This window comes from Petaurus breviceps, unplaced genomic scaffold (genome assembly GCF_028583685.1).
Source record: "Petaurus breviceps papuanus isolate PSGF00001 unplaced genomic scaffold, PetGlider_PUasm1.0 91133, whole genome shotgun sequence".
Lineage (NCBI taxonomy): Eukaryota > Metazoa > Chordata > Mammalia > Diprotodontia > Petauridae > Petaurus > Petaurus breviceps.
The window spans coordinates 37369882-37385439 of NW_027187419.1; the positions used below are offsets into that span (position 1 = coordinate 37369882).

A 15558-nucleotide genomic window follows, 5' to 3' on the forward strand; every position below is an offset into this window, starting at 1 on the left:
AGAGTCAGTCAAGATATTGGGTCAGCCGGCACCAGCAAGTGGGGGGGGGGAGGGGCGATGTCATCTATTACAGGCCAATCTTTAGATCTGGAAAGTTGCTTGATTGGTTATAGCAATAAAAACCACGGCTAGAATGACTTGAGACATGGGACCTCATTTAGTATCAGTGTGATCCTCTTTCTATGCACTAGAGACTCTGTAACTGACACTTTCTCCCTTAGTCCTCTTCTCTTTTAGTTAGAAAACAACAACTGGAAAAACCCCGGTTGCTTTCATTTTTGTCTTTGGAGAAAGTAGAAAGTTAGTGAAAACTGTAGCCCTTGTCCCCTTCCTCCCTCAGTTGTCTTCAGATACAATTTACCCTGCTTCTTTGTTATTCTCCAGGCTTCTGTGGGAGTCAAAGACTGGTGGGGAGAAGGTATCCTTGGAGCACTGCAGAGACTATCCAAGCTAGGCCAGGGATTGGAAAGCCTAGCCAGCTGAGGTGGAAGCCGTCTGATATGTGGGGCCCTTGGGCCTGGGGGCATAAGAGGGCCTGAGGACATCTCAGTCATAAGGGAGCCATAAAAGGTGCTGGTATCTGGGAGGAGAGGGACACCAGGGCTTCGGGGATCCCAGGAAATCACTGCAATGAGAAGAAATAGGGAAGAATTAAGGTTGGCTTCCCTACCCGCATTCCTCCAGTTCAGTTCTCCTTAATGTTTTGATTCCATCACCCAAGTCCTTGCTTTGGTAATAGAGGGGCCTTATTTAGACCCGGGGCAGCGGGGTGGGGGGGGAATGCCCTTACAAGAACGCCGGCAATCTAGTGTATCCCTCGTGTCTCCTCCCAGCTGGCTGCTAAGGCTGCTGCTGCTGCTGAGGTCCCGAGAGCCAGAGGTGGATCTCCATGTAGTTGCCAGCCAGGGAGAGTCACTTCTGTCCAGCCTAGAAAAAATCAGGAACATAGAATTGGGATGAGGCTCAGAGCCTTCAGCTCATAGCTCCAGTTCTAAGAGCTGCGGGACAAATTTGTGAAACGATGCTGTCACTGTTCTTTTGTTTTTTTTTTTTTTGCTTTTTAGAGGGCAATTGGGGTTAAGTGACTTGCCCAAGGTCACATGGCTAATTTTTGTGTTAAGTGTCTGAAGCCGGATCCGAACCCAGGTCCTCCTGACTCCAGGGTCGGTGCTCTATTCACTGCGCCACCTAGCAGCCCCAAGCTGTCACTGTTCTTACCAGCTCTCAGCTTCTTCTCTATTGCCCCTCACTGTCCTTGAAACATGGAGAATTTGAGTCATCTCTGCTACCTACGCTATTTGTATGACCTTGGAGAAGTCACTTATCTTTCCAGGCCTTATTTTCCTCAGCTGTACAATAGAAGGTGGAATAGATGGCCTCAAGTCCCTTTGAGCTCTAGACCTGTGATCCTAGGATCTCATAATCAGATGATGCCTAAACACCCCTCTAGTTCTGAATCCTGTTACCTTATTCACTAGTTCCTCCAGACCTAGGAGGCATCAAAGAGGTCCCATGAGAACAAAGGGAAAAGTCCTCACATCAGCACAGAAAGAATGAGGGCAAGCATGACACACTTTACACAAAAGCTGAAAATGTCACAAGCTGAATGGCAGGAGAGGGACTGAAAAGTCTTAGGAGACTATGCAATAAGAATAATGACAACAGCTGGAAATTTTAAGAGGCTTTACAGTGTTTTATGTTGTTTTAAAGAGCTAAACGGAGCACTTCACTAATATCTCATTTGATCCTCACAAACTTGGTAGATGCTACACATGAGTAAACTGTGTCACAGGTTAAGTGACTTGTCCATAGTCACATAGCTATTATGTATCTGAGGCTAGATTTGAACTCAGGTTTCCCTGACTCCATGTCTAGCTCTCTTAGCTGCCTTGTAACCAAGTTAACTGATGCCTGGATAGCCTAAATAATAGAAAGGTTGGGATAAAGTTGTGTAATGGGAGAAATTAGGGGAGCTTCCCTGATCTTCTGTCCTGGGCCTGTGGGGTTCATCCCCTGAATCATGGGCAGGGATAGACCTTCACTCTGGACCACTTTCATGTACTGGGGACAGAACCCCAAGGAGCTGAAGTGCTTAGGCAGATATTTAGAATACTATATGTAGTATAAACTACTTGACTTTGTAATATAATTTCCATTACAAACCCCACACATTGAACCCCAAAGGCAGTCCATTTGAACATATAGAAGTTTGTGCTTGTAAAACTAACAGAAAGGATAGGAACGTGTGGCATAGTTTTCCCTGTGGACATTCTGGACAGTAAAAGCAGTAGTATTGAGATTCAGTCCCCTATGTCTAAAACCCATTGGTAGCTGGACAGATTGGATCCAGGGGAAGAAGGATACAGCCTTCCACTCCTCTGTCACATACCCTCTGTCCCATCAGCTTCCCACAGGTCCCTTCTCTTACCTGTGTTTGAGGATGGCATCCTCACTGGTGTATCTATACAAACCTGGGGAAGGGGAGAATAGAAACCGAGTTCTAACAGCTGTGCATGTCATGACCTAGGGCTTCATCCCCCATTCAAGGGTCCAGCTGACTGGACTTCCCTGTCTGACTCATACCCCCTGCCCACTGGCTTCTCAAAGTCCAGCTTTGTTTAGTCCATCCGTGTTTAGTCCATTCTCTACATTCCACTGTGCTGCTCAGGTCCCAAGTTCCCACTCACCCATGCCCAGGTGGGCTCTGTCCTTGCGCCGGCGGTGAACACAAACCGCAGCCCCCAGCAGCAGCAACCAGAGCACAGCCCCGCCACTAGCGATCACCTCTGGCCGGCGCAGTGCAGCTTGAAGCTGCTGCAGGGTTTGGGGACCCAGTCCCACAGAATCTCGCGCAGCTCGTTCCAGGGCCTTCTCTAGAGAATACATAGGTTGGGATAGGGTTTGTGGTGAGAGTGGGGAGTGTTATATGGTAAGGAAAGGATCTGGAGGATATGGAAAGCTGGGTATGGGGACCTGCTGGGGCATGGAGAGTGGAAGGTGGGATCAGGGCAGAAAGAAGCAGGGCTGAGGAGTTGGAGGTATATGGACCAGGAAGATGGACACTGCTCTGACCTAGGAAAAGGCAGACAGGACTGCTGGGCTCCCCAGTCCCTGCTCCAGTGACTGCTGCCACTTGAATGCAATAGGAGCCAGGCATTCCAGTTCCAATCTCCAGCTGAGTACGACCATCAACCACACTCCAGTTGGCACGGGGCAGTGAGGTATTTCCCAGGCTCCAGACCTGAGGGAATAGTGTAGTGGTATGTAGAGTGCCTTGTGCAAATCTTCAGGGGTCTGGATCCAGAATGGGGACTAGGCCCTATACTTCAGAGCCAGACCATAGACTTGGGATCAGCTTAGCTCAGTTTACTATCCTGAAGAATCCTTTCTAATTTACCCTCTGATGCCAGCCCTAGGAATTTTTGGCCAAAAGAGACTTCCCCACACTAACCACACACAGCACAGGATGGGCAGGGTGGGAGAGGAGGAGGGCCACTGCCTGAGGTCTCCCTCTGCTGTTTTGGAGCACTTAGAAATTGGGAATCCATGTTCCCAGCCCAGTCCTTCTGTTCCACACAGAGGCTGCATGGAGGATTGAAAAGAATACCATCTTTGGAGTCAAGAGTTCAGTCTTGGCTCTGCCTCTAGCTAGTTATGGGAATGTTACTCCATGGTCTCTGGGCCTCAGTTTCCTCATTTGAATAACGGACTGGAATAGATGATCTCTAAAGTCCCTTTAAGACCTAAAGTGAATAGGTTTCTATCTTCACCAGCAGCGGAAATGCTGATATCAATGAAATCATGGATCCATATCTGTTTCTAGGTGCCACCTCTGATAATCCTTCCCCCTTCTCCATCTGCCATATCATAAGTTTGGAGGACTCTAGGCATGAGGGTTTGTCCTGATTAGCTGGGGAAATGCATGCCAAGGAGTGTGGGGGTATGGAGGATGGGATTAGGAAAAATATATACCTGGTAGCCACGGATGATGCCATTGTGGGTCTCAGGTGGAGGGGGATCCCAGCTCACCAGGACACTGCCATTTCCAGGATTCAAGGTAACAGCCTGTGGTGGGGCACTGGGCACTGAGGAGAAAGTAGTGAGGCAAAGAGGGATATTGGGACAGTTATCTGGAACTGTGGAGAATGGAAAAGAACCAAAAGGGTCCAAGGGAAGGGAATTCAAAAGGAACTGGTATGAGGCCCTGGGCCCATTTCAAAAAGAACAGGTGTTTCTTCCAAAGCAACTTTGTCCTGGGAAGAAGCCACTTCAAGAGTAGAACGTCACCATTCTAACAACCTGAAGGGATCACCTGAAGGGATACAGGGAATGAGACAGGAGACTAATTCTCAGAGAGGGACTGGAGGGTCCTTAGGAAATGTCTCAAAGGGATTTTGTTATTGGGGGTTGTGTTACTAACCTTGTTCAGGCAACCTCAGGATGAGAATGTTGCTGTCAGGGCCTTGGGATGAACCTGAGGATGGCCTCACTTTAAACTCATAATCATAGCCCCAGCTAAGGCCCCGAAGTTCTGCACTCTGCCTACCCATCAGCAAGGACTCTCTCCATGGGCGATCTGGCTGCCCTGCCACCTCCCTTGCTGCAGGTGACCAGGCCCGGAACAGGGCTTTATAGACCTGTGTGGGAGCAACAGGGCCACTCACCTGTAGAAAGAGGTAAGGAATTAAGAAGCCCCACGCACGGAGCCTCAGGCAAACCCCACAATGCAGACCTTAGCCTCCTGTGGTTTTGCCTCCCAGGGCGCAGGGACTCAGAACCTTGTTTCTCTTTATTTTTTCCCCAGCCCTGCTCAGTTTCATCACTCTTCTTACTTTCCAGCTCAGCCACACAGCTGGGCCGGTTGTTTGGTCAGTGGTGAGAAGAGTCACATTTTCCAGTTGGACACGCATAGCCAGCAGCTCCAGGGGTTCAACCAGGACCAGAGATGCTACAGGGGGAGAAGAGATGAAATGGAGTCCAAATAGGGAGGAGGAGGAGCAGAGAGCTCAACATGCAACTTCTCAGCCTCCTTCCTAGTCCCTTTTTTGCTCCTGGGAATTGGGAAACTTAACTCTACAAAAACCCTTTCCTTCAAACATTAGCCTTTTATTCTCTGCACACTGGGACCCAAAAGATTAACTTCACACACACCAAAATCCTAGATATTTATTTGTTCCACACAGACAGTGATTCAAGATGCTCCCTCAAACATACGAACTCCAGCCCCTCCTTATCTCCAGCTACCTCCTTATCTCAGCCCTTTGTCTCACACATGTCCTGAGCACTCATATACTGAGGACCCATATCTTTACTCACAGAAACCCCTTGATCTCAGCCTCTCACCCCATTCGACTTAACCCTTGCCCCTCTTTCACCATACACTCTGAACCTAGTCTCTGACTTCACACAACCCTTACCCCAGATTCTTATTCTACAGAGACCCTCTTACCCCCTCCCTTCACCTCAGACAACCACCCAGGCTGCCCTGCTCTCTCTCTGTCCTGCTAGATAGGCTGCTATGCAAATCCACATACAAGAACCACCCCATTATTCTTTGCTTGGGTCATCACCAGCAACCCTCCAGCAATCTCTGTGGATGAGAGTGGGCTATGAGGTCATTCAGTCAACGAGCATTTATTAGTCACCTACTCAAAATACTCAACATTTGTGGTTACATGGTTGTGGTTTGTCCTTTGTTCTTGAAAAGGACCGTGGCATCAGGAAGATGATGCCATGACTTGCAAATAAATTGGATTTACATGAGGGATGGTTGTGCAAAGTCACCAGCCTCATTTTCTCCTCCAGAGCCATCTAGGTTCAGTGGTCAGATATGGATCAGGATGACTGGAGATGGCCCAGGATGCCATGGAAGACCTAAGACTTTTTAAGCTAAGGTCTTTCAGAGTTCTTGCTTTGACTGAGGCAACATCCATTCAGTGATTAGGGCTGTTTAAGAAGTGAGCCAAAGGATGGCCCCATTAATAAAAATTAAAAAATCAAACTGGGAGAGGAAGACCCTCAGGCAGATATTTAGAATACTGTATGTAGTATGAACTACGTGACTTTGTAACATAATTTCCATTACAAACCCCAGACATTGAACCCCAAAGGCAGTCTATTTGAGCATATAGAAGTCCATGCTTGCAGGAGTAACAGAAAGGATAGGAACATGTGCACAGTTTGCCCTGCTGACATTCTGGATAGTAAAAGCAATAGTATTGAGATTCAGTCCCCTATATCTAAAACCCATTGGTAGCTGGACAGATTGGATCCAGGGAAGAAAGATACAACCCTCCATTTCTCTGTCACAGTCCCTCAGTTCAACTGTCAGTTGCCAACACAGTAAAGGCAAAACAACAACAAAAGCAAACAAAAACTAGTCTTTATTCTCAAGGAGCTCAGAGCTTACAGAGAGATCAGGAGATGAAGAGAATTCCAAGCATGGGAAACAGCCAGTGAAAATGTCCAGTCTGAAGAGTGTCTTGTATGAGGAACAGCAAGGAGGCCAGTATCACTAGATTCAGGGTATTTGGGAGGTGGGAGGAAGGAAGAAGGTGTAAGAAAAATGGAACCAAGATATGAAGGGGTCAAATTATGAAGGGCCTTGAATGGCAGAAGATTTTATATTTGATCCTGGGTGTGATAAGGAGCCACTGGAATTTATTGAATAGAGAGATGACATGGTTAGATGTGCAGGGGTACCAAACAAAAACTACTGCAATAGTCCAGGTGTGAGGTAATGAGAGCCTGCCAGAGAGGAGACAGAATTAGAGGAGAGAAGAATCCATATAGGAGAGATGTTAGGAAGATAGAAGGGGCTGGAGTGGCAGAGGGGGAAGGAATAAGGAGTTGATGAGGACAATTAGGTTTTAAGCCTGGGTGACTGAGAGGATGTAGGTGCCTTTGACAGTATTAGGAAAATTAGGAAGAGGGAGAGGATTGAGGGGTGGAGGAGAAAATGAGTTCAGTTTTGAACAGACTGATTTTAAGATGTCTACGAGACATTCACTTCTAGAAATCTAATAAACATTTGGAGATTCAAGAGAAGAGGTTAGGAGGGAGGTTAAGGCTGGAGAAGAAGATGTAGGAATCATCTACTTAGAGCTCATAATTGAATCCATGGAACTTATGTCATCACCAAGTGAAATAGTATAAAGGGAGAAGAAAAGAGGGCCCAGAATAGAGCCTTGGGGGACACCTATGGTTAAGAGGTATGACCTAGATAAAGATTAGTCAAAGGAAACTTTCCTTTGGTTGTGTTACAAGTATGCATACATGCATATGTTTGTTTGGAGAGGAAGGGGGATTTGGTACTTCCCTCTCCTTCCCACAACTTGATATAATCAGAGAAAGTAAAGATAAACAAATGTACAAGGTAGCAATATGTCGACAAAGTGTAAAGTCATCACTTTATGCAGTGGGATGGAGCCAAGTTGACAGAGGAGGGGCAGCAACTCAGCCAAACTCTCCCAATATTCTCCTCTAAACAACTTTAAAATAATGCCTCTAATTGAAATTCTGGAGCAGCAGGGCCAACAAAACTGTGGGTGAAATACTTTTCCACCCTGAGACAATTTAAGATGACAGCAGGAGAGATCTGTGACACTAGGGTGGGAGCTAACCTGGAGTGCACAGGCCTTGGGGGTGGCTGGACAGCAGCAGCAGCTTTGGAAGCTCTCAGCTCAGAGACAGTAAGGGCGTCAGACAACTGATCAGAGAGAGATTAGAGGTTCCATTTGCTGGCACTGAGCGCAGGACCTGGTGTTGTTTTGCAACTCTATTACCCATGCACAGTTTTGGGTCACAGTTCCAGGGAAAAAGGAGTGCTTGTGGTTGGTCACAAGGGAACAGGGCCGTCAGTCCCACTTTCAGGTCACAGAGAAACGATAGCTCTTGAGACCACAGGAGATGATCAACTATGAAAGACTTAGCTACTCTGATCAATACAATGATCCAAGATAATTCCAAAAGACTTATGATGAAAACTTTATCCATCTCCAGAGGGAGATGTGATGAACTCTAAATACAAATTGAAGTATAATTTTCTCACTTTGTCTTGCTTTTTTGTGACATGGCTAATATGGAAATAAATGTTTTGCATGATTCTACATGTAAAATTTATATCATATTGCTTCCCTTCTCGTTGGGTGGGGTAGAGGTAAGAAGAAGGGAGAGAATTAGGAACATAACATCTTTTAAAAAGAATGATGAAAACAAGTAAATAATAAATAAAAATTTAAAAATAACTTTATGAAGTGTTTTTCTAACTGAATTGGAAGAGCATTTGACCATTGACTATGTAAATTGTCCACACCCCTGGAGTCCTTTAAAAAACTTGACCTACCAAAATTACCCTTGCACTTATACCAGAAGTCAGAGGAGTGGGAAAGGGATTTTCTCTCTTTCATACTCCATCCCCACCTTCATGGCCATAGTACCTTGTGGTTGAGCTACTCACTCAGTGGTAGACACCACATCCAGCATTCACCAGTTGGAGTGCTTTAGAGACATAGTTGCAACTAATCCAGCAAGAACAGAGACACACAATCTTTATTGAGACATAGAAAGAAGCAACATTCCAGGCAGGAAGTAGCTTCAAGGAGCATGGGGCTGGTACCAGAGGAAGGAGACAGCTACAGATTCAAGAGAGAACTAGCCCTGGCAATGGAAAGTCAAATTGTAGAGTGGAACAAACCAAGAAAACCTAGATGAGTGACATGTCCAACAAAGATGCTGTGTCCAAGTATGAGCATTGAGAGGACTCCACAATGAGAGAAAGGACACTGAGGCCTTTAGTCCAGAAGGCTTGAATTGTCTTGGAAAAATATATGTTTCCTACATATGTACCTTATTGCCTTTCTCCTTGTGCCTACTTTCCACAATGACACAATTTTTGTGGGAAAGTGCAACACAAGTATAAAGGGAAATTGTGTTATGGCTACTGTTCTTATGATATTATCTTATTAAATGTCTTTGCTTTGAGCTAAGAGTATTAAAATTTTTTTTTCAAAAATAAGTTTAACATTGGGAAGTTCAGGGGCTATAATTTTAAGAGTATCGACTCAAGAGACCCAGTCCCTCAAGTGTTCAAGTTCAAGCATGAGTTGGCAAGGGGAGGGATAGCCCAGAGGGAAGTCACGAGCTATAATTTTATCAATGAGAACCCACTGTCATCTACCTGTGTATCCAACCCCAAAGTGAATGTAAGTAAGGGAGATAGTTCAGAGGTGACACCATATACATTTGCATGTTACATCTAGAGTTTAAGGGACAGTTTTGAGAGTTCATCCTATGAGTCTTCCTTTCCATTCTCCTTCTAATATCCCCCCAAAATAAAGTGAGATAGAGAAACGAAGGGACAACCTAAAAGGAACTGGCTTGAGAATAGAGCTATGGGAGATTCAATAACATGTGTCTAGGGTTCCTATCTTTGCTTGCTAACTGATCTAAGCCCTAAAATCCACAGTGTAGCTGCAAAATGAAGGCTATTAAGAGCAAGATGTTAATAAGGATGAAAGTATATATATGGAGAGAGAGTTTTACTTTGTTATGAATTTTAGAGGAAAATGGTAAATTTTTGGTATTTGGTTTCTGTAATAAGTTGTAGGCTTTGTAAATTTTTCTGATACTTGTCTGGTGGGAAAAAGGAATAATGATAGTTTTTATTATGATTTCATTTACATTGAGGAAGAGGGTGTGATTGTGTGTGGTTTGCTGGTGCTGAACCACATATCAGTGTCTCATACCCATTGGTTGGGGGCATGCAGTTTATTATAACACTACTATGCTATCAGATGAAATAGGCCAGACAGCAAGAGGAGCTAAAGGATTGACCACAGTTTCATGGTAGGTCTTTCTAGGTTTGATAATGGGAAAATATTTCCCTGCTTTATATTACCTAGGCTCATAGATTTATAATGAGAAGATATATTAGAGATAATATAATCAAACCTGTTCATTGTATAAGTGAAAAAACTGAGACCCAGAGAGGTTAAGTGACTTTTCCCAAAGTCACAACAGCAAGATTCGAGTCCAGGTTCCTGACTCCAAATCCAGCATGCTTTGCATTAGGTTGCACTCTCTCAAAGAATAAAGGCTTTTAATTTCAATATAACAGAAACAATGAGTACACTAGGACCAGGGCCTGAGTAAGATAACCAAGAGACTAGATTTTATTAGGAAATTTAGTGTTGGGAAATCCTACCAGTCAGTTGATTTTTGAGCAATCTGATAATTCTTAAACCCTGCTGTGCACATTGTAAACTTTACCCTTTCTTTGTCAATAAATGCTTTCCAAAAGGTGAGCCATGACTGGCAGCTCAGGAGGGGATAGAAGGGCAGATATGTGACATAAGAGACATTTAGAGTAGAAGCAAAAATCCAGAGAATACATAAGGGATGAGTGTATAATGGGGTGCTAAATCCCAAAACTGATTAAATTGGTAAAAAAGCAAAAACAAAAACAAAAATGAGGGATTTTAGGCAGAATCCTTGCACTGCTGTGGATCCCTCACAACTTCTCTAGACTTGTGACCTAAACTTACCAATGCTATAATTACTCTGGGACCAAACACTGCCTAACCTTTTGCTGGGAGACCTTGGGCCCAGGATGACCCAAATTCACAAACCGCTTGCTCCCCTATCATTGCTACCACATTCTAGTCCTATAGTTGGAAATCTGTATAAAGGACTGTGAGAAAGGGCGATGGAAAATTTGGGGAAATGGATAGGACTCCCAGTTTTCCTCTCTACTCTGGAATCATTCCTACCTCTACAAGGTTCTGTATCAGCTGTTATTCCTTCCAAATGCTCCTATTGAAAATTTCCCTATTTTTCATTTACTCTTTTCTTTCAGTTACCCAAGCCTTCCTGTTTCCAAATCTAGGATTCCCATCAAACAGGCCTTCATGTTCCCCCTTCTGCATCCCTCTGGTTTCCAGACTCTCCCCCACCTCAAGATTCTCTGTACCCCAGGGGTAGCTAGGTGGTGCAGTAAATAGAGTACTAGCCCTGGAGTCAGGAGGACCTGAGTTCAAATTCAGCCTCAGATACTTAACACTTACTAGCCATGTGACCTTGGGCAAGTCACTTAAGCCCAACTGCCCTGCCCTCCCCCCGACCCCTCAAAAAAAGCAAAAAAAAAAAAAGATTCTCTGTACCCCATGTATCTTTCTTGCATTGGCCCTCCTAAACCATAGACAACCTAAATTACTTGCTGATAGCTGTAGGTTGCTAGCCCACGTCTTATTCAAGGGCTCGGTCAGAGAAGTTCTGGCTATGGGATGCAGGAGGAGGGTAGGTAGTGTGGCCAGTGGGGAAAGTGGGGAGGGAAGTAGATTGGTCAGTGGCTTTCCATTTTGGAGTGATTGGAAGGTGAAAGGGGACTGGCCTGAAGCTTGGCAGCTTAGTTTGGCTAGGCTCAACCATCTGGTCCTTAGGATGAAAAAGGATTTGGGGTGGGGAGTCCTTGGCCATAGAGTCTAGGTGAGGAAGCAGGGAATAGAGCTCAGCTGAGGATCCTTAAGATATTACAACTACCATATTTCTTATTTGTATGTTATCTCCATATATGTGCATTTACTATCAGAATACATCAAGTCCCCAAATCCCTGGGTTATAAACGTTCCCATCTCACCCCCGCTCATTGTTGTCAGGGAGCTCAGTACGTATACCACATATTCTCTCTCAATTCCACAAGTAGAGCTGCTTCTGTGTAACAGAATCCTTCACCTCTCTTTAGTGGGATTTAGTCAAAAGACAAGTATGTAAGAGAGATTAGAGAAGAGGAAGAAAGGAGAAGAGGGGATCCTATTCATCAATCCAGACTCACCTGAGATAAACAGAAGCAGGAAAGACTGGGTCAAACCAGCCCCTGGGACTCTCATTCCTTCTGGGTTCATTCCTGGTCTCAGTTCTCCACATGGGGCCCAAGGGACCCCTGGGTCCATTAGACCCTTCTGTCCTATTCAGTCGGTCCAGCTGCTCTGAGCTCATTGAGGGAGGGGGGAAGAGGAAAGGGAGGAGGATGGCTGGGCGGGGAACCGGTTGTTTGTAACCATGAATCCTGCTCTAAGAGGGAAGCAGCATTGAGGAAATCGTTGCTTCCTGCCTGGCCCAGTTACAGGGCCTAACCTCCTTGGGAGTACTAAGAAAAAAGACAGGACGAGTCAAATTCTCTAACCTTGATCTTTTAGACTTGTCCTTAAACCCTGGTCTTTGCCATGACCTGCTCTCCCCCACCCCACAGCCCCATCCACTATCTCTAATGCTAACCTTAACCCCAAGAGGGCAGAATTAAGAGTAAGGGTGGAAGATGGAAAAGGGTAAATAAATTTAATGTCAAGAAAAAAAAACTGATTAGAATTATACAAAAGTGGAATGGGTTGCTTTGGGAGGTAAGGGGTTCCCCTTCACTGAAGGTCTTTAAAGAGAGGCTGGATGACCATTGACAGGTATTTTGTAATGGGAATTCTTCTGGGAATGGTTTATTGGTCACTGATGTCCCTTCTCACTCCAAAATTGTGCAATTCTGTGATCATTAATCTTTTAACCTTAGTCTTCTAAACATCCTTCTTGAAGTCCTTGAACTATGAATCCATTGGTCCCCAGATAATCTTTTTCAGGAACAGAAGGAGGGAGGGGGGCAGCAGAAGCATAGCCCCATGGCACCATAGCAGGGAGACTGGTGGGGAATCTATCGGAGAAATGTGATGAATTTGGTGGAGCTAGATTGGAATTGGGTTGGGGAAAGGACAAATAAGTATGTTTTTGTGCAACTCTAAGACTCCAAGTTTCTAGGAAGAGAATCAAGAAGAGGTAGGTATGGCTGAAGAGGGAAATCCATCAACTTGGGATGGTTCCAATCTCACAACAGGGCACCCACACAACATAGTGTATATTTAGTACCATTAGAGTTTGAGGTCTTATGTGTTCTTAGCCTGAGAGTGAAATAGCTCTCAATAGAGCTCTAAAACTCTATGCTGAAATAGCTCTAAAACTCCTTACATACTTTCTCTCTTCTATTCCCATTCACAGCATCTATTTTTTTTCCTCCCAGAGGCAGGCAACACTTGTGCTTATGACTCCTTTCCTCCCAGGTCTGGAATCTCAGCCATTTCCTGGAGTTGGTTGAGGGAAGGCCAAGGCTGTTCTGGGGTCTTAGTGGAGAAACTTCTAATGACATTACCCATTATTCTCTGATACTCCTTCTACAGGGCCCCTACACCCGGCATTCCTCTTTCTCCAACCACAGACAAAGCATACTTATGCCTTTATAGTATGAGACCAAGAAAAAGGAGATAGAGACAGAAAGGAGAAATAGAGATCGCTGAATTTGCTGCAATGGACCAGGTAAAAGAGATACATGGCTGTTCCAAACTCTTTGTTTTGGAATCCTTCAAACGAACTGAATAATTTTGTTGAAAACTCCATTGCTTGTCCCCTGTAAATTTTGTTGCTGCCACCTCCTGAACTAAGGTCTAATCTATTCTACTATCACATTACAAAGTAAGGAGGGGCTTAGGAGAAGAGTTCATATGAGTTTCATTTTATTTCTTCTTTTTTAAAAATTAAAATTTTTTTAAACAGACTACTGATATAATTGGTATGGGAAACTCTCAGAGAAGAACTCCAGATACCAATGAAGATCAACGTTTGCTCTGTAACTGATGGTCTTAAAGAATTGTTTGGGACATTGAAAAATTAAGTGATTTGTCCTATGTTACACAGTCAGTGAGTTTCACTTTTAATTGATTTGATGATGCTCAGGCTTTTAGGACACTGTCCTAATCTTTTATATTCTGTAAAGGAGCTCAAAGGATGCCACAGTAAAAATAGGATAAAGGTAAATATTCTGGGGTCTCCGGTTTGAGATCGACTTTTCCTTAAGATGGGCAGGGTGGGAGAACAGTGGAGATCAAAGAGATAATTTCAGCTTTAAGAAAGGATCTCATCCCCTAAAAACAGACACTATCCTTAAAGAACTTTCCTCAGCATAGCTTGTTCCCCTTCCTAGGTTTAGGGTGTCCAAGGTCACAGGACTGACTTGGCTCTCCTACTTAAGCCAGACCACAGGGCACCTTCCATCAAATTTCTTTGCCTTAGGACATTAGGGCACCTGTTCCAGAGTCCCCTATTCCAATCATCTCAGATCTGGCACACATGGTTGGAACTTGAGTCAGGAAGGTCGAGGGGACTTCCAACACTGATGTTCATCTGGCTGAATCCCAGGCATGGGATTCATTGTGTTCATTTCCAGCAACCCCCAGGGTCTTAATTGTCTCATTTTGCACAAATGGAGGAAGGGCCAGTTGGATGACTCATAGTGATGGTATTACTTGAGGAGCTACTATTTAGTTTTGGGCTGACATTACCTAACCAGAGATGAAGGCTTGTCCAGAGTTACGGAGTATCAGAGATGTGTAACCTTCAAGAATTCAACCCAAGATGCAGGTTCTACCCTAATCCTCACTACTGAATATTGATTTTCCTGTGCTATCCCTTCTCACTTGCACAAAGGAATATAGAGCTGAGATCAGAATCCTTTCCTGAATTCACTATGCGACATTGTTTTCATAGGATTTACTGTATTTAGAGCTAGAAAAGACCATAGAGATCATCTCTCAATCAGCATTGGATCTGGAGGCAGGAAGACTTGAGTTCAAATCCAGCCTCAGATACTAGCCATGAGGAAATAACTTCTTTCTGTTTGCCTCAGTTTTCTTAATTGTAAAGGGGAGAGAATAATAGCACCTACCTCATAGGGTACTTGTGAGAATCTAAAGAGATAATATTTGTAAAGTGTTTAGCACAGTGCCAGACACAGAGGGGGCATTTAATGTTTATTTTCTCCCCTTCTTTATTTTGTAGAGGAAGAAACAGATGTAGAAAGGTTAATTGACTTACTTGATAAAACTGGTAAATAGAAGAACTAGAATTTGAATATAGGACCTCTTTCCTCCCAAATCCAACACTTTCCCCTAAATCATGCTGCCTTCTCTGGGGAATGATTACCTCAACTAGGTATAATTAGAAGGTATCTTTTGATCAGGCTAAGTAAGGAGGGGGTGGAATATTTAGTTCATTCTGACAGTGAGGCAGGAAGAAAGGTTCCTTGAAATTCTGAGATACATACCTCTCATACTCAGTCTCACAAATAACCCAGGATTTCAGCTCTCTAATTAGAATAGTCAACTACCACCAGGTCTTCCTTCCTTGACTGGAGAGCCTTCCTATTCAATTTCTTGTTTTCATGTTTGTCAGTCTTTGGAGTATCAGCCAACACAGCAAGAAGGAGATGGGGTTATCAATGGAAAAGGAAGAGATGACCTTTGCTCAGAGGGCTGAGTAAATTTAGATACCAGATAACTGGACAGAGTTTCCAAGAATGGTGTTTCTGAAGACTAGACTCCTAGTAAGTGGGGTAAGACTTAAAGAGAGGGGCAGAGTTGGGGAGGCAGGAGGGACAGAAGAGGGAAATAACAATGATTCTGTTTTCAACTTCCCCAATGTCCCTGGAATCTCTCAATCTAGACCAGGCATATCAATAATTATGGGCAT

At 44.3% G+C, this 15558-nt stretch overlaps 2 protein-coding genes across 3 annotated transcripts in view; one reads left to right on the forward strand and one right to left on the reverse strand.

Annotated features, from left to right (window-relative positions):
• The window catches only part of ROBO3 (roundabout guidance receptor 3), a 20494-nt gene extending 20288 nt beyond the window's left edge, over nucleotides 1–206 (forward strand). The window contains exon 26 of the mRNA XM_069079770.1: nucleotides 192–206. Coding sequence (XP_068935871.1) covers nucleotides 192–206 — 15 coding nt within the window. The remainder of the gene's footprint in view (nucleotides 1–191) is intronic.
• Nucleotides 150–15558, reverse strand: ROBO4 (roundabout guidance receptor 4). 2 transcript variants are annotated; one of them, XM_069080813.1, is made up of 9 exons: nucleotides 11831–15558; nucleotides 4833–4948; nucleotides 4421–4637; nucleotides 3973–4085; nucleotides 3073–3241; nucleotides 2688–2873; nucleotides 2429–2471; nucleotides 791–927; nucleotides 150–625 (listed from the first exon to the last, which is right to left on the reverse strand). In XM_069080813.1, exons 1-9 carry the CDS (start codon nucleotides 11946–11948, stop codon nucleotides 273–275), a joined length of 1452 nt encoding a protein of 483 aa, XP_068936914.1. In that variant the 5' UTR covers nucleotides 11949–15558; the 3' UTR covers nucleotides 150–272. The 2 variants fall into 2 exon arrangements, with proteins under 2 accessions (XP_068936914.1, XP_068936915.1); XM_069080814.1 differs by having other exon boundaries at nucleotides 4421–4664; nucleotides 11831–11965.